The sequence below is a fragment of the Tyto alba genome, unplaced genomic scaffold (genome assembly GCF_018691265.1).
Source record: "Tyto alba isolate M040663 unplaced genomic scaffold, T.alba_DEE_v4.0 Super-Scaffold_2, whole genome shotgun sequence".
In the NCBI taxonomy this organism is placed as follows: domain Eukaryota; kingdom Metazoa; phylum Chordata; class Aves; order Strigiformes; family Tytonidae; genus Tyto; species Tyto alba.
The window spans coordinates 37516700-37542541 of record NW_024881282.1 but is presented as its reverse complement, the minus strand read 5'-3'; the positions used below and the strand labels follow the sequence as shown (position 1 = coordinate 37542541).

General features: G+C 44.5%; 3 protein-coding genes across 3 annotated transcripts in view; 1 reads left to right on the top strand and 2 right to left on the bottom strand.

Moving 5' to 3' along the window:
* UTP20 (UTP20 small subunit processome component) overlaps positions 1-15706 on the top strand; it is a 64255-nt gene extending 48549 nt beyond the window's left edge. The window contains exons 47-62 of the mRNA XM_033010152.2: positions 924-1065; positions 1357-1473; positions 2283-2453; positions 3233-3361; positions 3856-3966; positions 4736-4815; positions 5539-5608; positions 6635-6817; positions 7743-7874; positions 9288-9420; positions 10601-10800; positions 11156-11227; positions 11978-12250; positions 12835-12961; positions 14823-14968; positions 15294-15706. Coding sequence (XP_032866043.2) covers positions 924-1065; positions 1357-1473; positions 2283-2453; positions 3233-3361; positions 3856-3966; positions 4736-4815; positions 5539-5608; positions 6635-6817; positions 7743-7874; positions 9288-9420; positions 10601-10800; positions 11156-11227; positions 11978-12250; positions 12835-12961; positions 14823-14968; positions 15294-15449 — 2242 coding nt within the window. The 3' untranslated portion in view covers positions 15450-15706. The remainder of the gene's footprint in view (positions 1-923; positions 1066-1356; positions 1474-2282; positions 2454-3232; positions 3362-3855; positions 3967-4735; positions 4816-5538; positions 5609-6634; positions 6818-7742; positions 7875-9287; positions 9421-10600; positions 10801-11155; positions 11228-11977; positions 12251-12834; positions 12962-14822; positions 14969-15293) is intronic.
* A 442-nt stretch (positions 15707-16148) lies between these two features.
* ARL1 (ADP ribosylation factor like GTPase 1) lies at positions 16149-22236 on the bottom strand. Its single transcript, XM_033010154.2, has 6 exons — positions 22088-22236; positions 20148-20285; positions 18677-18758; positions 17587-17698; positions 16703-16881; positions 16149-16519 (listed from the first exon to the last, which is right to left on the bottom strand). Exons 1-6 carry the CDS (start codon positions 22089-22091, stop codon positions 16489-16491), a joined length of 546 nt encoding a protein of 181 aa, XP_032866045.2. The 5' UTR covers positions 22092-22236; the 3' UTR covers positions 16149-16488.
* Positions 22237-23771: 1535 nt separating this feature from the next.
* The window catches only part of NUP205 (nucleoporin 205), a 51374-nt gene continuing 49303 nt past the window's right edge, over positions 23772-25842 (bottom strand). Inside the window, exons 42-43 of the mRNA XM_042792639.1 lie at positions 25367-25440; positions 23772-24130 (exon numbers count right to left, since the gene is read on the bottom strand). Coding sequence (XP_042648573.1) covers positions 23978-24130; positions 25367-25440 — 227 coding nt within the window. The 3' untranslated portion in view covers positions 23772-23977. The remainder of the gene's footprint in view (positions 24131-25366; positions 25441-25842) is intronic.

Below are 25842 nucleotides of genomic sequence, written 5' to 3'. Positions count from 1 at the left end.
CCCAGATAGTCTGTTACCAGTTGGGAGGTTTGCTTGCAGAAATGGCAGCTCTCAAATCTAATTGATCAAATGTATGAGTTTTCTTGCTTTTGTTTGCCTTTTGTTTTCAATGGAAGTGAATTATTTGGACAGTCAGTGGGCAAGGTGAAAGTTTGGAAATGGGAATGAGCACTTGCTGAACTCATGGGAGTCTGCTCTTGAAGGTGCTCAGGGCCTTCAGCAAGGCTTTTTCACCATCTGGTAAGCTGTTTATATGCATTTGGGGGTTTGGAAGAAAGGATGAGAGGCAGTGTTTAGAAGGAAGCTACAAACTGCCATATAAGATGTGTTTGAGGTCCTAGTCATTTTCATGGGGTCAGGAACAAGAGAAACCCTGGTCTGTCACTTTATCACTTTGGAGCTGGTGCAGAGGGAAGGAAGAACCGTCAGATTTCTGTCTGGTGTTGTCCCTGCTCAGAGCTGCATCTGAGTGTCTTGCGTTTCCTGTTATGTAGGCCAGCTTGCTCTAGGATCTGACAGCTGTGTGCAAACTACTTGGAACAGTTTTTATCAGAAATTGAAGTAAAAAGCAGTAAATGAAATGCAGTGGGCAGTGGCAGGGGCTGTATTTGCTTGAAGGAACTACCGAAGTTGGTCTGTCCACTGAGGAGAAAAAAGTGGGGATGTTACACAAATCAGTGTGCGTTTGTTATCTTCGTAATAGTGACATTCTTCTCAAGTCTGAGAGTCCTGTCTGTCATGCTGCTCTCAAGTTTGTTTTATTTCATGGTGCTCTGGCTGTGGCCTGCTTTTGCTTGCAGTGTGGGTAGCAGCTGAGCACAGTCTAGCTCTCTTCACTCCCAACAGCAAGCTGCTTGGCTTTTGTGGAGAGGGTTCAAATCTGAATATTCTCCTTTGCCGTACACTGCTTTACTACTTTTCAGAAAAGAAGTTGCCCCTCCTCCAGATCCTCGGCTTCAACCAGAGAGCTGCCTGCTGCTCCAGCCCACTCCCACAAGAGGAGGACAGAAAGCACGTGTCAGCAGAAGGACTAACACATATATCTTGGTTGATTCAGGACTTCGGGTAAGGATCTCCTCGACTACAAAGCTTTTCAATCAAAATTTTTTTAAGGGTATTCATATGAAAGTATTCTGGATAGATTGTGCTAACAACACAGCCGCTAGCCTTTACTTCATTTGGCATGTGGTGACTCCAGTGGTGCCTTTTAGCTGTAGAAGGTGCTCGGCCTGTTGCAGGTATCTGAATGGGATATGGCAAAAATTCTGCTATAACCTGAAGCAATGTGTGGAACCTTGCTTGATTTATTTGAGTTCCAGCCTGCCTTTGAGATGAATGTCCTGTTTTCTACACTAGCTGCTGCACATGAGCCTGAAGAGGTCCAAAGTAAATTCTTCTGAGGAGCATGTTTTGGAAATGTTAGACCCTTTTGTTCAGCTGCTTATAGACTGCCTGAAATCTATGGATGTCAAGGTACAGTTCTGAGCTGGAGCCCATCTATTCTGTCTGTTCTACTAAGAAGGATGTCCTGTCCACAAATGTTGTCTTGCAGTTGATCTGCAAAAGCCAAGAGAGCCATCCAGTTTTCAAACCTGATTTCACAGGTGTGCAAATTAAGATGTTTGAGGACACGATAACCCAAGGGAGAGAAGAGTTTCTGGCTGATGGTGGACTGAATTCTCTGCCCCTGGTGCTGCAGGTTCAAGTATGGACAGGTTCTCCTGGAGCATGTTCATACAAGGACTTCGTTGGCTACCTGTGAGGAGGTTCATGAAGTCCTGTGGCTGCTGACAGCAGTGTTGTCACAACTGTGGTTTCTTTTGATCCAACTCTAATGTCTTTACTCCCAGCACCATAAACAGCCTCCTCTTTGGGCAGCTTTGGGTTTAAGTGAGCCTAGGAGGGAATCTTAAACCTTGAGTTTCCTGGGAATGGAAGGCATGCCTCATGCTATCAGTTACCTGGAGCAGGGCTTTCAGGTGACCTGGGTTTTTGGCAGAGCAACTTCTGTGCCTTGAAGGCAGCTCTGCTTCAGAAAGAGTTCCTGCCATCTGCTTGCATCAGCACTGTGTTAAAGTCTTTACCTAGTAAAATCAAAGTAGAGAATTAGGGAGTGGCAGATAGTGGCTTTAGAACTGGGAAACCCTTTGTATTACCTAAGAATGGTCTGAAAGAGGTTGATTTTGTCAGCTAATTGTCTTTTGCCAGATAGCCTCACCATGTCTGTGAGTGAGGCTCAGTGTCACTATACCCACACGATGTCCTTTGGCTTTTTCTTACAGGTGGTAACTGGTGCTCTGCAGTCATTGGTATGGATTTTAAAGTTCCCTTTGCCTTCTATCAGTACGAATCTGGAGCCACTGATTAAGCAGCTTTTCCTCCTGCTGAAAGAATTTGCTAAGACAGGAATAGCCAAAGGCCAGAATTTCCACCTGGTTGTGAGCTGTTTCAAAGTAAGTCAGACCCAGCTCTGCTTTTTTCTACTTCAGGGTTACCTTTGTAGAATGAGACTATTCCAGCCACAGATCCCTCCCACAGCTGTTCCTGGAGAGTTAGTCTGGAGATCACAAGGAAAATGTGTCCTTGCTGATTCTTTCCCAGGTGCAAACTTAAAGTTACCTGTTAAAAATGCACAGCTTGTATCTGAATAAATGTTTTCATAGAAGCATATTTTCCGCCTTCTTTTCTTATAATAGTATCTTATTACCACCCTGTCTTTGAGAGGTGTCAGTTTTGTACTTGAATAGCTTGCTTTTAACATGATTCATTGGAGTAAACCCTGGCAGCTGAAGTGAGACAAGGGAAGGGGGCAATTAATAGTAGTAATAACTACACTTATAGTATGCAGTATCTTCCTGCAGATGTCTTCTAAATGCGTTGCTGAATTAATTACAGCTTCATGATCATATGGGAAAGTTAGTGATTTGTGCTAAATGCCAGTGCCAGAAGAATTTTCCCCTCTTCCTGGCTGTGTTCCTGCATCGTGGTTCATGTCTGAGCATCCCCGCTCATTTCAAGGACTAGTCTGAGTTTGTGTATTTGCTTGTGTTCAGTTTCTGTCTCAAAATTGCCAGCTGAAAGCAAAATGTGATGAGAACAGTGTTAGCTGCGTGTTTCAGAGCAGCAGTTTGTCTTTTCAAACCTGAGTGGTATAAACAGAGTCAAGCTTTGGCATGGGCTTCTGTTTTACGGCACTGCGTGTGTACTGACAATGTGCAATTTGATTTTGTAGTGTGTAACAATACTTGTGAAGAATGCAAAGAGTCAGATAACAAGCAAACAGCTCCAAGTGTTGCTTGGCTTTGCTGAAGAAGACATTTATGATTCATCACGCCAAGCCACTGCCTTTGGCCTTCTCAAGGTATTTCTGTTCAGCAGGTGTATGGGTTCTGTGAGCCACTGGAATGGCAGTGATTCTGCCTCCTGGGGAAGGGCTGTATGATCTCACATCAGGAGCAGGCCACAGAACGCTGTTAAGGCTCTCTGTTCTAGGGAGGGAAAAAGCAGCAAAGTTTTACTGTTTGACTTGTAGTCACTCTCTAAAATTGTTTGGGAGGCTGTTTTATACACATGCATATGAGGATGTAATTGGATCTGAGGTTGTTTTTGCTAAGGAAGTGACATTCCTGATCGTTAGACCAGGTATTCTGTATCATCCAAAAGAAACAGATATGGATTTGTAAGCCACCCCATTTTTAAGAAAAAAAAAAAAAAAGTTGTTCTGGGTGTGTTTGAAGATGTGAACAGTCAGTGTTAATGTACCACCTGAGACCAGTGGAGTCCCAGATTACAGTACTGCATCTCACACCATCCAAGCAAAACGACATGACTCCAGCTGTGCTTTCACATTTTTAGGCCATTTTATCCAGGAAGCTCATTGTCCCTGAAATTGATGATGTGCTGCAGAAGGTTGCCCAGCTGGCCATCACGGGTCAGAGTGAGCCGGTGCGAGTCCAGTGCAGGCAGGTTGGTAGAATGGAAAGTCTCTCATCTTACTTTACTTACAGCTGTTTAACAGGGGACTCGGTGTGTCTATCCCAGCTCTCAGACACGTGCCTTAACCCTGCTGAACCCCTAACCCCATTTCCCCTTCTTACTAATCCTTGTTCCCCTTGGTGTCTGGCTGGCTTCAGTTCTTGTGACTGGTGCACAACAGACTTGCCGACTGCTTACCCACAGTGAGACTGCTTGCCGTGGCATACCTTCAGAGAGCTGCTCAGCAGCAGTGACACAGCTCCTCCTTTGGAGGCTGTTAGGCCCACGTAAGAGCCTTGCCCTTTTCTGAGTCCGAGCAGAAAAGAATTTGCCACAAATCCATGAGTACTTCCCACTACTTCCTCGTTCTTTCCAGGCTAAAAGCAGTCAAAAGGCAGAATTGGTTGCTTCGTTTCAAGCATTGGGATACAGATGCAGCAGGAGCTGTGCATAACCAAACAGTGCATTTCTATAGTTAGAGGATGAATTTTGAAGGGTGCAGAATCTCTCTTAACAGAAGTCTCTGCAAGTATCAGTAGTGCTTTAAAGACTGATCTGGCAGTTGTCAAACACCTGCAGATCCTGTTTGGGCACAGAGCTTGAGAACAGTTGTTGGCCCCCTGTGTAATAGGAATGGGCTGAAAGGGATGATTCTCATCAACTTGCTACTCCATCACTACATTTTCTTTGTAACGTTTTTACAAGCTTTCCTGAGTGTTTCTTGTAACTCCTATCTGTGGTGTTGTTTCTTTCTTTTCAGATTTACTTAAAATATATTCTGGACTACCCCCTTGGTGACAAGCTGAAACCCAATTTGGATTTTATGCTCGCACAACTGGAGTGAGTTTATGTTCCTGACATCTCTGTCAGAACAGAACCTTGTTGCTTAAATGTGACTTTAGTGGCCTCCTTGTGTGCCTAAGGGCTGTTCCTGAGGAGCAGGTGTGGCTGAAGTCTTCATTTACTTACGTCTAAAACACTTCCCTTTTTCAGAGACTGCTGTCTGATAAAGCAAGCCGTTTTTCTCTTCCCTGTTTCACAGGTGGCTTTGTTCTTCATCTCTTTGTAAGCAAAGGTTCTGTTGTTTTGCCTAGTGGTTAACCAGCTCCGCTGGTTGTAAACCAAGTGAACTGGAAAATCCAGAAAAAGTGTAAAGGAAGGTGCATTTTATACCACTGCGGTCTCCTGGCAGTGGTCTCAACTGCAGTTGCAGGCACAATTCAGCAGGAGCAGCATGCCTGAAACCTCCTTCTGAGCATGACCCCTCCCTTGCTCAAGGTGCCAGTAGTTTACCATGTTCTCCAGCACCACAGCACAAGTGTGACCGTGCTGACTCAAGTTGGCTGGAGCCCTTTTTCACCTGTTTGTTTCTCTGTGCCCATTCTCTGGGAGATGGAGCTGATGGGCCTGTTGCTTCTTTTCTCCTGAGTATCAGACCAGGTCTGGTAGCTGTTGTAGCAAGATCCCTGTCAGTGTCTGTTTCTGGCATTGGCCAGTCTTGTAAATTTTTAGCAATTTTCTAGAGTATTAACCCAGCCCTAACCGTTGATCATTTCCTCGCAGGTATGAGTATGAAACTGGAAGGGAATCTGCACTGGAGATGATTGCGTACCTCCTTGACATGTTCCCACAGGTAACAAGCACCCCTTGGTGTTCCAAGCATCAAGAAGTTCCTGCAGCTTGCAGTAACTGCATTTTCAGAGCAGTTTATTCTGGTAGCACTTGGTAGTTCCTGTTATCACAAGTGGAAAGTTTACTTGTCTCCAAAGAACCTGGCTTTGCTCCAGAAGAAAAATGACATGCTGGAAAGTCTGCAGTACTTCTTTACCTAATGTGCTCAGTGTGCAAGTAAAATAAAGCTCTGTCACCTGGAGTTGGGATAAACTTGATGGTGATTTATGCCAGGAAGAAACACAACCAGTTTAGGAAATGGGATAGGAACAGAAAGTGAAGTCTAGCATTTTCTCATTGTGGGATTTTTTTCAACATTCTTGAAGGATGTTGTTGACTGAACTGGTATGGGATGCACCATATTTGTTTTGCCGGCCTGACCAGAGAGGGCTTCTCAGTGGGGCGGATCAAAATGAAAGCTAAAAAAATAACCACCCATCTATGCAGGGTAGCATACACAGAACGCTATGCTGCCTCGAAGCTCTGCAGCTGGAGTTTGACTGAGCATTCCGGGGGCTGAGAGAAGTGCAATCAAGCAAGAATTTTGGAGGAAGGAAGATGAATTCTGCACAGTAAGCTGTGCCTCACCACCACCTGATTTGATTTAGTATCTCAACTTAGTTCTTGGCAACTCTGTAAAGTAACAAGGAGCTGCAGTCTCTGCAAGAGGGACTTTTGGGCTGATTCCTGCCAAGGGACTTGCGCATGTTTCAGTGAGCGTTAGGTGTGAATATGCCCTTTAAGGTTTAAGAAGTTGCTGTCTCAGAGATGTGTTGTCAAGTCAGAGCAGGGCTGGGGCTGCTGTACGCTCCCTGCGTGCTCCAACTACTGCATCATCCCCTCCTTTCAGTGCACCTGCCTTGATGTGGACCCCACTCTGGGCTGACATCGTTCCTGTATGTGGTGCAACAAATACACCTCTTTTCTCCTTTAAATGCCAGAAGCTCCTTGGGGATGGTACGGTTGACCAATGGTTATTTCTTTCTAGGATCTCCTCCACAAATACTCCGGGCTGTTTTTTGTCTCTCTTTGTATGATGATGATAAATGATGACTCTGCCAAATGCAAAAAGATGGCGGCCTTGACGTGTAAATCTCTCCTCAGTAAGATAAACAATGAGAAACAAGATCTGATGTTTTCACTGGTCACAGAGTGGTTTCACAGCAAGAAGGTACTCTTTGGTCTTTTTACTGACCGGGTCTGGACTCTGGGGGCTCAGTAAGATTGAGAGATTGCTAATACCAGGTCTAGTGGATTGATTGGTTCAGTTTTGTCTGATTTAATAGATTTAGGAAAGGAGCATGAGCAAGATTCAGCTTAGAATAAAAGCTCTTTAAAGCTGTTCTCAGCACCATAGCTCTTGCTAGTAAGAGGAGGAAGAAATTATGTATCTTTGCATAGCTGCACAAAGGTAGGGAACTGCTGCTGCCTACAGACATCCCAGCTGCACTGCGCCGCTTTCTAGCGGTTTCTCTTTTGGCTCATGTATTTCACCGAGTGTAGTCTTTGTTCAGGTTAAAGGTTTGAGCAAATTCCTTAAAGCCCTTCTGATCCCAGTAATTGGCTTTTTGTGCTGTCTTTAGCTCAGACTTGCTTCATTCTGTCACCAGCAGCTGGAAGGCGACAAACCTAGACTTACAGATCTCCCATTCTCATCTGGGTGCCGGGATGTCTAGTTATTCTCAAACTGGGCTCGGGTTCTGTGCTTCTACACTAGTGGAGTAAATGTTCTTCACCACTTAATCCTTTTCATCTCTAATATGTCCAGTTTTGGTTTATAGCTGTGAGCCACCTGTTGCGTTGTGAGGAATCAAGGAGTGCAAAGTAGCCCCCAGAGCTTTGCAGCTGGGAACCAGGCTGGCAAAGGCCTTTCAGCATTCAGCTTTAGGGTGTGTTTCTGGGGATAACTTGCGCTGCCAGGAGCTTTTATCCCTAGCTGGCAGCATCTCCTTTATCAATAGCACTCTGAAAAACAACTTTCCTTAAGATGCAGTTGCTACAGGCAAAAGCAGGGGCTGCTACCGGCTCCTGCACGTGGGAGCTACAGGATTTGATGATCAAGAAGTAACAAGGGGTGCTGCTCTTTCTGTTGGCAGAGCTCCCACAGGAGGTTGGCCACTCAGGCATGCGGTTTGTTTGTTGAAGTGGAAGGAGTAATGTTCGAACGGCGGCTTGAAGCTGTCCTCACCTTGATTGAAAAAGAAATCAACCCACTTAAATTTGAAGATGTAAGTAATTTTCCCCATGTGTGCGGTTTGAGGAAAGAGAATTGAGGAAATGGAAAAAGGAAAAAAGTGTGGGAGACATTTAACTGTTGGACCTACGGTTTGGGACTAAGGAAAGGCATGAAGTACACATTTGTTCTGAAGGGGACCTCACTGACCTAGGACTATATTTCTTGTCTGTAAGCCCAAATTTGGTGTCACGTGTCACTGCACAAGGGGCAAAGGAACTCTTCAGAGCCATTTGGGCTGAACCTGCAGCCATACTCTGTCACCAGCAGGTGGACTGCTCCTTGCCTCGGCCTCCGCCAAGACCTCTGTGGGTTGCAGGGGTCCTTGAGACAACCCTCAAGTCTCAAGCTTTGGGTGGGTTGATTCCCTGTGGTGGCAGGAGAGAGGGGTCTTCCCTTTTTTGTTTAAAGGAGAGTTATAAAAAACACCATCAGAAGGAATGACGGGGTGCACAGATAGCACTGGGGTGGGTTGTAATCTCTTCAGTTGGAAAACAGCCTGACAGTCACACTGACAACATCCGTTCAGCTGGGAAAGGTGTCTGCTAGCTGCAGAGATTTGTGTAAGCGTGGAAGGTCGGGAGTGCTTCGCTTGTGACTGTCTGCTTTGTTCAGTGTTACCTACAGCTTTAACTTTCGGAGGAGTTCCCTTCCTGTACTTCATACCACGGGTTTGTTTTATGGAAAAATCTTTTCAGTGCACGTGATTAACTCAGAATAACAAGGCTGCCTCAGATTCTGTTTGGCATGTGATAATCCCAAAGGGATCCCAGTCACTGTGCCTGGGGAGTGGCCACAAATGTTACTAGAGTGCAAGGGCAACATGTTGAAGAAGAACCTGGGGATACGTAAATTGTCAAGAGATTAAAAATACCTGCAGTGAGGAGAAATTCCATGTAATCAACCCCTGTGCTGCAACTTGTAGGTGACGCACTGACTAGTTACATCAAGCCACTGGTGATTGCAGGCAGGGTGAGGACCTGAAGGCAATTCAGTAAAACACAGTGCAGAGAGTGTTGTCATAACAACTTGAGGCTTCCTGGGTGACACAGGCAAACCTGAGCTCAGCTTGGCTCTAATAATGAGAACCAAATGCTCACGAATACATGCACAGACATAAATGACACACAATGTGTGCAATTGCTTGCATTTAGAAACCTAACAGTTTGTTACAGTAATGTCTGTATAAAAAACAAGACGAATGGTTCTAATAACAAGCTCCTGCAGCTGTTCAGTCTCCAGAGGGAATGCTTCAGTGGAGCTGCTTCTCTTCCGTTTATTTTGGGAACTGGATACAAGTCAGTCTTCTGTTTCTTTGCAGGGTTGATCTGAAATTTATCTGATAGAGTAAATAAGTACTGTCTTCAGGTTCTCATAAGCATCTTTGTTGACTTGCTGATTTTATTAGATAACTGAAGAGGAGGAGGAGAAAGCTGCAGACAGGCTGCTATTCAGCTGTCTCGTGCTGGTAACAAAGCTAATCACAGAATGCAACTTGATTCAGTTAACCAAGAACAATGATGTTGTGAGCAATATCTGGGGTAAGTACCAAGAATTACTACGGCTGTGTTACAAGGAAGATTCTTTGTGTGCTGTGTGGTCTTTCATACCCTGACGTAAACAACTGAACTTTGTCTGTCATACAAGGTTTGCATGCTGCAAAATGCTAACACATGGCAATTATTGGGCAGTGAGAGAGAAGATGTTAATGGAAAAGGTTACTCGGTTGATGAAAACAACACACCCTCTGTCTTAGTTGCTGGGAAGTATTTTCTATTATCCCAAGAGCAAATAGTTGCCAACTATTGCATGTTTGACCATAATTACATCTTCTTGGATGAAAACATTCAGTTCTCCTGGGAAGATGAGATTTTCTGGATGAGATCAAACATGCCAGCCAGCAAGCAATGACACATGGTAATCTTCTTGTAATTACTGTGTGTCTGCCAGGACGTTAAAGCCTGGAAGTCATTTGATTCAAGCAATTTCCCTATGAGTGAGATTGTGCAATGTCAGGCTGGCTTACTTGCATTTTGTTGCCTTGTTTTTAATTACTTCATTTGCTGCTCTCAGAAGGCCTGGGTCTAGCTGGTTAATATCTTCGAAGAGTTCAGCCTGCCACGTGCCTTTAGTGAGATAGGAGATAACCCCTGTAAATCCTGGGTTGCTTGGTGATGTGCAGCTTAGACTGAGGCAAGACTAGAGGGTGACTCCATCTGTTCTCTGAAGAGCCCTCAGCCTCCATCCAGGGGTTCGATCTGACCATCTGCAGCAGCACCAGCTCACGTGAGTCTCGCAGCAGCCTGTCCCCAGACATCGTGGGCACCTGAGCTGTGGCCCCAAGTCCTTGCAGGGACCGTAGTTGCTGCAGAAACAGGACGTGTCAGCCAGGATCAGAGCAAGTGTCTTTTTGTGTCGTGGCCGCTTTTCCTGCTGTCGCCATTGCTTTCCAGCAACGGCCTCATTTTTGGATGTTTGGAAGTGCTGTGGGTGCATTCAAGAACACTTGGTCACCGTGGGGATGTTTGGCTACCTGCAGCTTTTTGCTGCTCTCTGCTTTGGCTGGGTACAGTTACTAGGTCTTTGACTATGTTCTGAGCAGATGAGCACAGTTCATTTCCTTCACAGTATGTGCAGTGGTAATTCTTGGAAGGACCTGGGTTTTTTTTTCTGTTCTCACTGGACCAGCTCCTGTGCTGAAAGGGGTTTTCTTTCCCCCAGGTCATGTCCAGTCTCACCTGTGGTATCCTCACAGCTGGGTCTGGCTGACAGCTACTGAGATCTTTGGCTTGTTGTTTGCATCTTACAAACCAGAAGATCTTGTCAGCAAGTGGAGGGAAAGAAAGGCAGGGAAGAGGGAAAAGAAGACAGCGGCACTGTCTGCATCCAGAGTCTTCTTGACTGTTGAACTGGACAAAAAGGTAATGATGTCTGTTACTCCTTCCCCACTGCCCGTGCCCATTCCTTGTCTGAGACATGAAAATAGTGTTACTGTTTGGCATGCACATTTTCTCTTTTAGTTGCTTGTCTGCTGCCTAATCCTGATCACTTAAAGCATTTGAGGAGGTGTCTCTGCTGGTGGCGGGGGAGCTTCTCTGGGGTCTCAGCAGCACAAAGATTCCCTTCTAGGCTGCAAGATGCAGGCAGAAGCTGTGCTGAGCTGATCCTATGGCCTCCCCTGGGAACTGCCTTTGGTGACTGCAGAACACTGCCTTGAGTTTCTGCTACCAGCTCCCTTTCATGGAGTAATTTTCTTCTGTTTTTCCCTCTCCCCAGATGAAGGAACTCGCCTTTGCATTCTGCCATCAGCTGCAGTCCAAGTTCCTGGACCTGTCTCTGGGAGAGCAGGTAAGAGCAGGAGAAGGTCTGGGGCTGCAGGAGGGCACAGAGCAGGCCCCAGCCTGCGAGGGAGTGTTATGTCCTCAGGACAGCAGCGCTGCTGGCTGGTGGTGGCTCAGGGCAGATAGACAGTGTGAGACCAGCTGCTCTGTGCTGAGGGCGTCTGGGCGGGCACATGTCTCAGAGGGGCCCAGAAAAGTCCCCTTTGTGGTATCAGCCTGCTGGAAGGGCTGAGGGGTGGCAGGGACAGAAAGGGGTGGCACCATGCAGGGCAGGACTGGCGTCCCTTCTGTCGGGGAGTGTCTGGCTCTGCAGCCCAGACTGGAGGAGGCTGGGCAGCCAGATCTTGGAGCGGCCATCCCGATCCCTGGTGCCGGTTCCCTGTATCGGCGCTGCAGTCTTGGCTGTTTGCTGGGGGTGTTCAGTCTAGATTTATGCTGTTGCTTGAAGGTCTGGCTCCGCTGGGAACCTGGTGAGAGATTTTCCTTGTGAAGAGACAGGGGCTGCTAGATGTGGGGAAGACAAAAGGAGCCCAAATGTCATGGCAGCTCATGGGGAAAGGCTATCCCAAACCACAGGAGGATATTGAGGTGGGCCTTGCTGTTAGGAGCAACATGCAGAGGGTGAACCCATTACAGCCTCCTGGGTTGGCGAGTTCCTCTTTCAGATCTAGACTTGGCTCTTGCCTACCCTAGGCACTGCTGGTGCTGACACTGGGGAAACCCACAGTGACTGACTACTCTGTTTTTTACACTTCAGGTTATAAAGAATTTGCTTTTTGTGGCAAAAGTTCTTTACCTGCTGGCCCCTGGCTTAGGAGAAGGTAAAGAAGCCGAAGGAGAACCCGGCTGTGAAGTGGAAGAGCAGGAGGCCTCAGAAGATGAGGAAGAGAAAGACATTTCTGCTCAAGGAGAGGGGAAAAGAGAAGACACAGAAGAGAAAGGCCGGCCAGCCACATTGCTGTGGTTAATGAAGAAGCTCTCTCTCATGGCAAAGCGAGAAGCAGCATATTCCCCTAAGGTCCCCTTAAAGGTAAGAACAGGGTTAGACCAACTGCTTTTGATGTGTTAAGACACCTGCACAGCAGAGTGTTGCACTGGCTCTTTACTCCCAGGCTGTGGAGGGTGCTGGGAGCTGGTGCTGAAGCGAGGATTAGTAGGTGCCAAAGAAACAAGCAGCATTTCAGTTCAGGCCAAGAGTGCGAGGTTTATGCAGGCGAGGGAATGGCCGTGTGGAGTTACCTGGTAGAAGAAGGGGAGGGTGAGGGAGAGTGTCAGCAAAAGCGCTGTGGTTCCTGGTGGTGTGTACAGTTACAGGGGCTGAGCCTTCATGTCTTCAGCTGCCTCCGTCTAGGACAGTGAGAACAAGCCCACTGTTTGAAGTGTTAACAGCTGCCAACCTGATGAAATCACAGCTCGCACACTTCAGAGCCCTTGGGGTTATATCTCTAAAGGCTGTATTGGGCTGCAGTAAGACCTTGTAACAGCAGGGAGTTTCTGACTTGGGTGTCTGAAACGATGTACGTTGAACAGCGACGCGCAGCCCTCTTGCAGCAGTGCAGTTAGGCAGTTTCCATCCAACCTTCCTTACTTCATGTCTCACACGCTCTTTTTCAGAGAAGCTGCATCTTTAGGTTCCTCGGAGCAATCTCGGTGGATCTGGGAGAAGACAGGATCAAGCCCTACCTTCCAACAATTCTCAGCCCTCTGTACAGGGAGCTGAACAGCACCTACGCAGAGCAAGGTAAGTGATTTCCCTCACAAAGACAGAAGAAAATGTGTCAGAGTCTCAGCACAAGTACCGCCTGTTCCTTTTGTCTGCTGAGGCACAGATGCCATAATGAGTGAATTTCATGTACTTGCAGTCACCAGGAAAGGAGGAGAATGTTTGACAGCTGGGACTTTTTTCTTTGTCAACATGTAGATTTTAGACTGGACTAAAGTTAGGCAGGCTCCTGCATGTAAGTGGGTAAAACCTGAGCATATGATGTAGTGGGAAAAGTGTAGTAATTGAGGGTGGATTCATGGTGTCAAGAATTGTGGAGTCCTCACTGAGGAGAGTGTGGGTGTTAAGGAGGCCAGAACAGGGCTGTTGCCACGTGCCATTCTTTAATTGCCATGTTAGATCCACTGTGAGGCTTGGGGGCATGAAGATCCATGCCCTGCAGTTAAAAGTGTGTTTCAGTTTCAGTGTAAAACAGGATGTGTGTTACTGCAGTTTGTGTTACTGTTGAGCAAGGGACTGTACAAGTTGGAATTGCCAGTTTGGTGGTGGTTGCTTGATGTTTTCCTCAAGCTCCCCCTTTTGAAATGGAGAAAATGACCTTCAGGGTGTGCTGCAGGAATGCAGCCCGTGGTGTGGGCAGGCAGGCAAACACCTACTGAACTGCACACAGAACTTCTCCCTTCCTTTCTCCTGAAAGAGTCCAGGTCACTCTGTCCTGCTGGGTACTACCTGAGCAATGACACTTGTTTCTTCTTGGAGATCTGTGTTTGCTTAAAAGGTCTTGGGAAAGACAAACCAACTTCCCTTTTCATGTGGGAGATTCTTGGCTTAAGAGCAAGACACTGGTGCTTAGGGAACACATTTTCATGAACTAAGTCAAGCAAAATCCAATGTCAGACAAAGAACAGGCAACAAACCAAAGAAAGTTATATTACTCTAAACCTGTGGTCTGTATATGCCATGAAGATGCAGTGTGCAGCGCTAAGTCCCTACATCTCAGCATACAAAAGAACTGAAAAAACTTGGAGGAGGGCAGCAGCAGTGTTCTGGGAAAGGAACTGCTGCCTTGGCTACCTTCTTTTTTTTAGCTAAACAAGTAAGAGACTTGGAAAAGGTATGGCAGAGACTGACAGTATCCTGAGTGGATGAAGATCAATGTTTTGCTTTCTCTGCCAGCACAAGAACCAGGAGCCTTAAAGTGATTTTTCAGAATAATTGCCAAGGTGTTTTAACATGGGCGGGGTGGGGGTGGGGGTGGGGGGTGGTACAGACCCAGGGAAGTTGTCACTGAAGGGTGTTGGGGAGGCAAGAGGCTTACACAAGCTTCTCTGGAGGCTGTACAAGCACTTGGAAGAGGGATCTGTTGGAAGACTGAAGGAAACATTGGCCCTGCTCTCGGTTCTCCCTCAGCATCTTTGTAGCTTCCCCCCTCACCGCTAAAATAGGTTGTTTTTTTTTTCTCAATGACTGTAGTTGATATTTTGTAACTAGTGATCCTAACCACTAAGCCAGCCCTTAGGGTGCGTACTGCACAGAGGTGCTGATTGATGAGGCTGGAATCATCTCCATTTCCAACAGAGCCTATTCCAAAAGAGCCCTGGTGCCTATGTACAGCAAGCCACTTCTGATAACCTTGGGGATGCCATTATTTTACTGAAAAGAAGCATTATTTTTTGTTTGCCTGTGTAAAGTGCCACTTGTGGTCCTCTGGGAAAGCTGGGGAAGCAGCAGCCGATTTCACAAGCGCCTTTGCTCTGGTCTTTCAGTATATTGAGCAAGATGAATCAGTTCCTTTAGTAAAGAAAGAGAAATCCTTACAGGGCTCTTGGTTTTCATTCCATATGCCGAAACGATTAAGCAATTTTGTTTGTTTTATTAGATCCAACACTGAAGAACCTTTCCCAAGAAATCATAGAACTGCTCAAGAAGTTAGTTGGACTGGAGGCTTTTTCGCTTGCCTTCTCTTCTGTGCAGAAACAGGCTCATCAGAAAAGAGCAATAAGGAAAAAGCAGAGGGCTTTGCAGGTAAGAGTCTCATTTCTCTCCAGGGAAAAACAGGGTTTCTCAAAAGGCTTGAGCGCTGACCAGGAAGGTGAGTTTGAGGAAGAGCTTCATCCTGAGTTGGGAGTTTCATTTCTGAAACTTCACAGGAAACTCTTTAAGATGGGCAGGGTGGGCAGGCTCTGGCTGGCAGTGGTGCCACAGGCACCCAGGACAGAGCAGCCCCCCTGCTCGGGGTTTTGAGGAGGAGCCTAAGAGAACCAGTCACTGGTCTCTTAGGCAGTAGCTGACATTTACAGGGACAGTTGTCAGTTGTAACTAAACAAACAAATGTATTGTTTTTCACCAGACTGTAGCAAACCCTGACATTGCTGCAAGGAGGAAGCTGAAGAGACATAAGAATAAAGCCGAAACCAGGAAGAGAAAAATAGAATCCCTGCGCCCTACCTACAAGGCCAAGAGGCCACGAAGTCATGCACTGAAAGATTTAGCAATGGTGGAATAAAAAGGCTTTTCCTTCTTGGTGGATTAATTTATAAAAAGTAACTTCAAGCTGAAGAACTAATTACTGTTTAAAAAAAACAGTATTTACATATTTTAAATGTATTTATTAGTATTTTTTCATGTCTTCTTTTTCATCTAGGACCTTAAATAAAAGCTTTTCAATTTTTTTTCCAAACCTGTGTATTTACCAGAGCGTGTACAGTTGAATGGACAACCACTATGACCTTTTATATTAAATTTTACTACTTTTAAAAATAATGAGTTATGTAATGACAGCATTCATGCCTGTGACCATCCAAGCTCCTGGAGAGAAAACACAATCTGCCTCCCAACTTTGATTTGTCTTTCTGCAGCTGTACTGAACAACTTAACTGTCCTTTCTGGCTAAGCGGAGAGTGTAGGACTAACAGCTCATGAAGGTGGAAGTTCAATTCACATTACAGCCCTGGCCCATCAGGGTGGTACGTGGCTACTGGAGACATTTATTTTCCTTTCAGAAAACCACTGCTACGTTGACAGCAGCTAGAGGTATGCTGCTTCTCTCTCCCTGTACTTCAGTGTAACAGCGTATCTACGCTGAAGGGTTTAGAAGGGTAACAACACTGGCTAAAGGAAACCTCTTTAAAACATGTTCAGCCTGTGGCTGTTGGCTGGCAGCAGTTGGACTTGTTTCTGTAAGCAACACACCTCTGAGTACAGCTGACAGTTCCAGATTTTATTAGTGTTTTAAGTACATGAAGAGAGTAGCCAAACTTAAAACCACTGAAGCGGGGGAACAAAAAAAAGCCTTTCCCAGGCAGCAAGACTTTCATACAAATTAACATAAGTACATCCTTTAAACAGAAACCCAGAAATGGAATCATCGTAATGTACACAGACATTCACTTGGTTCAGTTTTACAATTCAAGAGAGGCATCCACAGTGTAGGAGTCAAACTCAAATCTGTTCTATTTACAAGTATTTGGGGCCTGAAAATACTTGACTGCAGAAAGAGGGATGGTGGATAGAGCTTAAACTTCTTTGCACTGGTCAGGTTTGTATCACTGCCTGCTCTTCAAGGCCTCCACCAACCTAGGAAAAAGGTTAAGTCAGTTTACTGAAAAGTAATTTCAATTATGTTTAAAGACTTTCAGTAGAAAGCTACTCTTTTTTTTTTCTAATGTGGACTCTTGACACAGATCCAGTCTTCAAAAAAATGAAATGCTGTAAAAGCTCTTTCTCCAATGAAGCTAGCCTAATCAGACTGTTACTCACCATTCCATTGCTTCATCAAGCCCGGTGCCTTTAGTTGCAGAGGTTTTGAATATTTGCCATTTTCGGTCCTTCAAAGCGGGTAAGCCAAGTGCGTTCGCCATTTCTGTGGGAGTCATGGCCTGTTCCATGTCCTGCTTATTTGCAAACACCACCAAAATGGCTTTCTTCAACTCTTCTTCCTAACAAAAAAAAAAAAAAAAAAATAATCATGCAAGGTGATACAGGGACTTTACTGAATTTATTTAAACAGAGAAAACCCACAGAATGAAAAACATCAGCTTTCAATGATTTTCAGTTTGCTGATTTTTGATCTTTAGAAAATTCTTCCATGAAAGAATGGTATTTACTTTCAATTCCAGCATGATACCACATAGGAGCAATTTCAAAACATGGGCCAGTTACGCCCATTGCATTATGAAAGAAGCTGGTAGTTGCATTTAACAAGGCATATCCAAGACCTTGCAGGAATTTGGGGGGAATAAAAATGCAGTTTTGCTCAACTCCTCTGCTTTCTTACTCATATTACCCTGTTCTTCTGCTCCAAAACATAACAGGATACTAGCTACTGTTAGTCCTTCAGGGCTTCAGGATTTTGCCACCACTTAAGTACTGAGCAGCTGTCCTTACAGACAGATAAATTTCCATGACCAGAAGGCTATATGTAACTAACTTACTGCCCAGACAATGCTGACTGGAACTGTGAAATATCTGCAGCGTATTTAGTGCTTTTCAGTCAGAAATGTTGCACGGGCCTATTCTGAGGGCTGAAGTTTCACAAATTGAGCTTCAGTTGATTGACTGATTCAAATGTCACGTTCATGGAAAAAAAAATAATTTCTTAATTTCTGTTCTACTGATAACGATTGTCATCCTTGTTTTCTTACCTCCAACATAGCAACAAGCTCTGATTTTGAGGTGCCAATTCTGTCTCGATCACAGCTGTCCACTACATAAATGACTGCATCTGTATTTGAATAGTAACACCGCCAATACGGCCTGCAGAAGAAAGAGAAGTTTCAGTCATGTAATTTGCACTTTTAGCAGTGCTTTTTAGCCAGGTAACGAAAACCAGATTACCCAGCAGAAGCAAGAACTATCTCTGGGGTGAAAGGCCCCAGGGAGCAAGCAGAAGGTATCTTAAGAGGTTACAAAAAGGAACAGACAGTAAAAGCAAAACCTAAAACAAACCAAAAAAAAAGCAGCTTGAAAACTGGTAAAGGACAGAAGTGCTGGGGACAGATTTATTTGGGAATCAGCCTGCAGGACATGAGGTCCATAACTGAGGGACAGGAAAGCAAAGAAAGTTTAAATATACAAGCTTCTGCCATGGATAATCATTATGGTCACTGAAGAAGGATAAACAGAGAAATCTTAAATGACCAATTCATATAGACAAGTAATTAACGAGGATCAAAACACACCGCCTTTTTCAGAATTATCTTAAACTAAAAAGGGAATGAAGCTGCGCCTTACTTATTAACTAACTATGCTGCACCTTACTAACGAGCATTCAGAAAGGAATCATGAAAAGATCATGCAGGGTACTGAAGAGATCACAACAATTATGCCTATAATGACTCATTACAAAACTTGTAATGCTCGCTACAAAAAATTATTGGCTGTACCCGAATTCAACTTCCTGGCTTTGCATTCTTAAGGATATTTACATATCTTTTGGGGTTTACATCACCCACTTCCCTCTTTCTCAGAATGCTACACAATTGCCTACTTCACAAGTAAACTCATGTTTCAAAGCAAAACTGTATACAAGTGAAAACATTCGCTTGTTTCTTTCCAATCTGTAGTCCAAAACAGGTTTTACTAACTGAATTCTGTCAGATGAAAGTGCTCTCCTGACAATGGGCTGTTTTTAAAACTTAACCAATTTTAAGAAGTGACAGCTGTAAGAATTACAAGAACTTAGTGCTTTTAGAGAAATTTAATTATATCATTTGCTTTAAAAAGACCTAGTACCTTATGCTCGTCTGTCCTCCCAAGTCCCAAACTTGAAATTTCAGATTCTTGTATGTCACTGTCTCAACATTGAAGCCGATGGCTGAAACAAAGTTAAAACAATTTCACTGTTAGTGATTTTTCTTTATTTTTCTGAAGCATGTTAAAGCACCTAGTTTACAATTTTTCAGGCCTGAAAATTCTTGGTAGCTACATAATGAAGTTCATGCCCTCTGTGAAGTTACCCCAACAAACACATTTATGGCTCAAAATAATGCAGTATTTTTTTTCTTTGAACCATAAAACACACTGTAAGCATATTGTAGAGATTTGTAACATATGCTAAGGTTGCTGAACAGAAGTGTGCCTGAAATTACCAAAAGAAACAGAGCAAGGGTTAAAGGAATGGCCTGTTTTGATAACCAAGTACACAACAACATCAATAAAACACAAAGGGATGTGGTTTTCACATCAACACCAGATCCGCACTCTCGTAACAGAAGACTTGCCACTGTGGTATCTGGAATATGGCAGTGAGGTTACAGCACATCACACAGACCATTCCTCTTCCTGCCAGCCCAGAGAAACACAACACAGGGAAGCGAACAAGGGATGCAGACAGCCTAAAATTTATGGAGACTGAAAACAGCAAAACCCTAGGGCAAAAGGACTCTGGCATGGTAAACTGCTGGCTTCTAAAAGGTAAAAACCACCTGACCAAAGTCAGTTTATTGTGGCCATTCAGGAAGAACGCGAGAGACAGGTCAGACACTCAAAACCAGATGTCCCTTGTCCTACACGTTACAGAGAGTGACCCTAGCCAGAGCACTTCAGCACACGCATCTGGGGGTCTGGAAGAGGTGGCTACGGCTGCGTGAACGCTGACTAAGGCGACTGGTGAAATCAGTCACGTTTTCTTAACTGAACATCAACTGCTTCCACGAGACCTCTCATTGAGTTGTTACACTTTCTACATGATGTGACGTTAAACCACCTGATTTCTTCTTCTCTGTGTTAAACAGAAGTGTTTACATAACAAACTGAAGACCCTTGGCAAAAAAAAAAAAAAAAAAGAAATTAAATAGGTATGATTGACTGATACCATCCTATGCAAAACTTCTTTTGGACAGTAATAGTGATCTCTAGAATCCACATTATAGCTATATTTGGAAACACGAGACTCATATAGTCAGCAGTTACCATTTACTGAACATTTACCTACCAAGAAAAGCCTGACAAACCATGGTAACAATCTTAAGGTCAAACACTTCTTGCATTCAGCAGGGCAGCATAAAATACTCCTCTATGTAGTACTTCTTCGCATACTATAATACTGTTATGCAATAAAGTTCTTAAATACAACAGTGCAAGGCTCCCACAACACAAGGTCCTTTTGTTTATGAAGGAAGCGTGTACTGAGTCCAGCTGACAAAGCTTAGGTGTTAGAGCTACAGGAAAATCAGCTATTTCCACTAAGGGACTTATCACTCACTCGGAATGGTGGTAACAACTTCTCCAACTTGTAACCTATAGAGAATAGTTGTTTTTCCAGCTCCATCCAGTCCCAGGATGAGAATCCTCATCTCTCGAGTTCCAAACAAACTGGAAAAGATGGTGGAAAAAAAGCCCCCTACAAAAAAAAAGAACAACAACAACAAAAAAAAAATGTTTCAATGTCAGCCAGCAATGTGGAGTACATGGAAAGGCAGACAGATCGACCTCATTTCTAACTGAGCAACACCAAGTTTCTTTTCTCCAGTGAAAATAAACAGACAAGGTTCAGGTTGTTGCCCAGATACCTGAGTGCTAAACCACATTATATTTTCCTGGTTTTATGCTGCAATTTTATGGTAGCTCAATCCAGCAAAATCACACTGCAGCAGCATCAAGCTTCCTCACTGCAGGTAGGATTTTTTTTCCTTTTCTCTCATGTGCCAAAGCCCGAGCCAACTTCTTTTTTGTTTGTATTGGACTGTCTTTTCAATGCAGGAGACTACACAAGGACATGCAGAAGCCTGAAAGAATTCCTTCTGCTGTCCATGGTCTCCCACAGGGCCATCCACTTCTTTTTTCTTAAAATGAAGTAAAAATCAGGAGGTATTTGTTAAATCACAGTCCATTACAGACAATGAAGCTGCACTAAATTAAGTATGTTAATGCTACAGGGAATTATAAGAATGATTTTAAACGTCCTTTTTTTTTCCCCAAAAAACTGGCTTGTCCCAACATCTCTTTTATTCTTTAAATGCATATAAGAGAACTTGCGGCCAGACTAGTATCTGATTTGTGCCTACTGGATGTTTACGTGTATAAAGAACACTAACCTTCTAAGCCAGTAACGATGACATTTTTTCCAATGATTTTTATAACAAATGTATCTAATGCTAAATAATAATTTTGTAAATCCACCTAAATCCTGCAGAAGGTAATAAAGCACCAAACAAGCTAGAATCACATTTGATAAATATATCAGAGAAGAAACAAATTAGAGAATATTTGTAACCAAAACCTTATTGAAAGAGATTTTGCTACAAATGATTGCCTGTGTTCGCCGCCTTAGGCATCTGTGATGCCTTTCTAGGGAAAGGAGGGAGCAGTGAGATGTGTGCTTATAAGAAGACGTTCCAACTGCTAGCAGGTTGCTGTACTTCTAAGCCCATCCCATCACATTACAGACCTGGAGAACAAAGAGAAGGCACAAGGCACCATCTGTTGCCAGTTTGCACAGAGCTGCTCAAGGCACTGTTTACTGTGGGACGGGCAAATAATCTTAACAGAACTGAGCTGCAAAAGGTATTTCAATAGAAACCTTTCAAGTAGAAGGCTACCCTGGGATCCACGGAGGCCTAAGAGATGGTCACTCCTCTCAGTCAGTAACTTTACTTGCTGCCAGACACCGCTCATTCCCTCTTTTTATATTCTAAAATGCTTTTCCCACACTAAAACACTGCTCAAATAATATCTGTAATAGGACAGATTTATGTCAATCATTTAACCCCTAGATTCAGGGCCTCGTGCTATTCCTTCTTCATTACCTACTATTCTCCAAAACCTCTTGTCATAATTCATCCCTTCTTAGCAACAGAGTTTAATTTAGGCAAGTCTCGTGAGTACAAAAGCACGATGATCTTTCACCAAACGCAGACTCCGCCAGCGCCGCTCACGGGAGCCGCCATTGCCCAGGTGATAACGCTGCCTGGAAGCGCTTCAGCGATCCCCGCCCGCCCACGGGGCCCCCGCCCGCCCACGGGGCCCGCTGCGAGCCGGGGCTGAGGGGGCCCCCCCGCCCCCCCATCCCCACAGGCCGCGGCGGGGGAGGGGGCGGACGGGGCCCCTCGCGCCGCTCCCCGGGCTCGCGCCAGCCCCGGCCGCTTCCCCCCCGCCCCGCCCCGCCCCGGTGACCGGGCCCCCGCGCCGCCGCTCGCTCCTCACCCATGTCGAGCCGCTACGCCGCGCCGCGGGCACCCCCGCCCTGCCCCGCCGGCCCTGCCCCGCTGGCCCTGCCGCCGCCGCCGCCGCCCGCAGGCTCCACGTCGAACGCCCCGGCGAGTAAACGAGGCCCTCCCTCCCCCGCTGCCTCGCCGTTTCGACACGGAGCCGGGACGGCGAGGAAAGGAAGGGCTGAGCGCAGGGGCTTCCTTTGCCCTCCCTGTGCGGGTACACCCGGCCAGGGCAGGGAAAAGGGGAAAATATTTTAAAAATAATAAAAAAAAAAACGGGCCGCAAAAAAAAAAAGTGACGAATCTGCGGCGGCGGAGGCACGGAGGGGAGGGGAGGGGCGGGGCTCGGCTCCGCGCGTGCGCCGGCCGCGGGCGGGACTTCCTGACCGCCGGCACTGAGGGGGCTGCTCCGCCTCCCTCCCCGCTTTAAGAAAATTTAAAAAATAAATCAAGGAAGCCCCGCCCCTTGCCAGCAGGATTTACTGCGGGTGCGGCGGGCTTGTGCACGCGCGTGTGTTGTGTGGAGGGGCGCGGAGCTCCCACGGCGCGCGTGCCCAGGCTGGCCGCCGCGGCCGAGCGGGAGCTCCAGTTCCTGCGCCCACGCGGGACCCCGGCCAGCGCTGCGGCGAGTCGCGGGGGAAACGCTCCTGTGATTCCCCACAGCGGCTCTGCTGGTCACCGCAGTGGTATTTTCTAAAACGTAGTGAGGTGCGCTGTGCCAGCAGAACTCCGAAGTTGGCCTCTTGCATTTAAGGACAAACCGTGCATTATTTCCTGGCTTTCACTGAGATGGTGGAGAAACCCTGTTGAAAATCAAGAGTCCAACTCTGTAAACTGTTAACAGCTGGCTGCTCCTATGGAACTGCTAATAAACATCATCGGATAGCAGGGCTATTGCCATCCCTGCAAAAAAGATGATGTAATTCATGCAACTAGTTTGTGCAGATAAGTACAAAATTGTAAAAAATACGAAAACTCGAGGGACAGAAGTTAGAAGGCAAACGCGGAAAATTGCGCTTTAAGGTCAGACTCTTAATAAGAGAGAAATTCAGCAGATCTCATGTCAATAATCAGTGATTTCACCATTTTTTTTTTTAACATAAGGGACAAGGAGATGAGAATACCTTTTGTGAGAGCAATCTGCTTCTACAGAACCAATGTACCATTCAGGCATGTTGGCTTCCTCCTCATGCATTTTATTCTGTCTTTATACTCTCGTTCCAACAAGAACAGAACAGAAAACTTGTACTCCCCCAAGCCATAAGAACCAAACCTCGTGCAGTCACCTTCCATGACTTTTCCCATTTTTTTTTTTTTTTTCTTACCAGTCTAGATAAGACAAGACGCTTGTACTTGTCCAACGAGAGGCAGCTTGTACTTCTGTCGGCTGAAAAAAGGCAGGACAAAAGGGAGCTGAAAGAAGCAGTTCGCAGTGCAAAACGATCACCTTTCACAGAGAATCCCCAGAGTGACCACACTCTGCAAGTGCTGAAACCTGAACCCCGTGTTTTCATTAAACCTCTGTGTGAAGCAAGAACAGCACAGAGGGACACAGACGTTTTGGTTTTCTCTGAAAATACCCATAAATGTAGTATCATCGCAGTTGCAGAACTTTTGTTTCCTTTATGTCCTCTGTTAGAATTCTTTCTTGCTTGAAATTTTACATGAATTATGAATCAGTTAAAAACAATCCTTTATTTTTCCTGTCCAGTTGGGAGCAGTAGGAAAAGTATACACAAAACTGATCCATAGGGATAAGAAAAACAAGTAACAAAATATTTTTGACATTATTTAGAAAATGTGTGATCTATAAAATCTGATGATCCAGAAGGCCTGCCCTAGTACATTGCTTCAAGGGAAAAGCAACACATATTGGAGTCTTTTAGGTCCTTGATATCCTTAGGAGACCACGGATACGTCTAACAAGAGCTTGAATAAAGGTGTATCGTGACCGGACTTTAGAATATAACCCTTCGATGTCCAGAAGCTTCTTCTGCAGAGATTCACCAAAGCTGTTCGTGGCTTCAATCTGAAGCTGAGAAACAGAGATTTGTTACAGTCATCAATACAAAGCCTTCTCTTTCTGGAATGCTAGCTTATCTGTCATCAGCTACTTGTCAACCTTTTCACTATGATTTGTTCTCTAAACCACTTTCAAAAGTATGTTTTTTCTGACTCTGCTAGTAAGTATTACTTGCATTCTTCCCTGCTGTTTTCCTCTCTGAATTATACAATGGACAGCCTTTCTACGGAGGTTTTGGGGTGACTCAGAGCATTTACAGATTATCCAGATATTACCACCTTACAACCTCTCCAGATTCTAGAAATTCAATTCCTGTTTGGGGAATAAAACAGTTTTATCTAATTCAGCTTCTTCAGTTAATACAAACACTCATTTCAACTAAAATTTACCTAGTCCTTTAAGGACTGTTTAGGATTTGGAGTCCACGTGCATAGACAACATTTTTTCAATAATACAGATGTAAGCAATCCCTGAAAAGATTAATTACATTCTAAGTATTTTAGCAAGATGTTACTGTATATTTTACTTTAGAACAAATGAAATAAAAGACAGCTGCCTCATCACAAAAAACACATACAACTGTTCTTACAATTCTAGATTTTACAAAGGTACTTGAAACTGCACAGGTTTTTGAGCACAGGTCTTTCCTGCGTAAGCAGCAGTAGAAATGTCAGTAGGATTTATTAATAAAAAATATTTTTTTTTTCTGCCACCACTGCATCAGATTTACACAAACTATTAAATTGCTGTGTAAGCAGAGATCACTTTGCTAGCATTCACATTTCATTGCCTCCTCAGTTTCTGTTATCCTTTTCGATCTCATTTTTCTACAGCTTAACTGCAGCTGACCTGTAGTAAACAGCTATAGGATCACAGAAAATTGGGAATCCTGCCCTCATATTGAGAGTCTTTCAAGGGCAACTGATGTTTTCAGAAAGCTATTATTAAAAAATACATACCTTTTGACTGATGTACAAGAGAAGAAGAATTATTGCATTTTTTTTTGTAAGTCTAGCTCATTTAGCTTTTTATATTGACTTGAAAATACGTGTGCAGCAGCACAACTGCTACCTGCTTCATAATACTTTCCAAAAAAAATTTTGCAATATTTCATTAAACCTAAATTAAGTTATATCCTGTTGGCGTTACCACAGGTTGTTTAGAAGTGGGAAAACTAGTCAGACTGCTCTCAATGGCTGTATGGTAATCAAGTGCATCTGTACTTTTCAGCACAGTGTCACATCTCACCTGTTCTATATCATGCTGGCTCACACGATTCAGTCCACTACTGAAATCCAAGTTCGGCTCTGAACCAAAGGAATCTAGTGATAGAAAATGAGACATTAAAATTAGTTTGTTGATAACCCTAACCCAGATCAAGTTATAAAATGAGTTTAAAATGCAGTGTTCCAAATTGGTCAGTAAACTTGTGCATTAGGAATTACACTAATTTTTTTACTTCAATGATTTAGAGAAAATACATTAAGTAAGAGCTATAAACAATGTTGATCATACAACATGGCATTTTAATCAAGAAGTTGTCCCCAGATCAATTCTCCCTTTCTGACTTCCTTCCGTTCCTAATTTTATTTTTTTTTTAAAAACAAAATCCAACAAACTTAAAATCTTCTCGTGAATCAGTGGTGCCTACAGTTCTAAGAATACTTCTAAATCCGCCACTACTGATTTTAGTTCTTATTTTCATCTTAGATTATTGAAATATT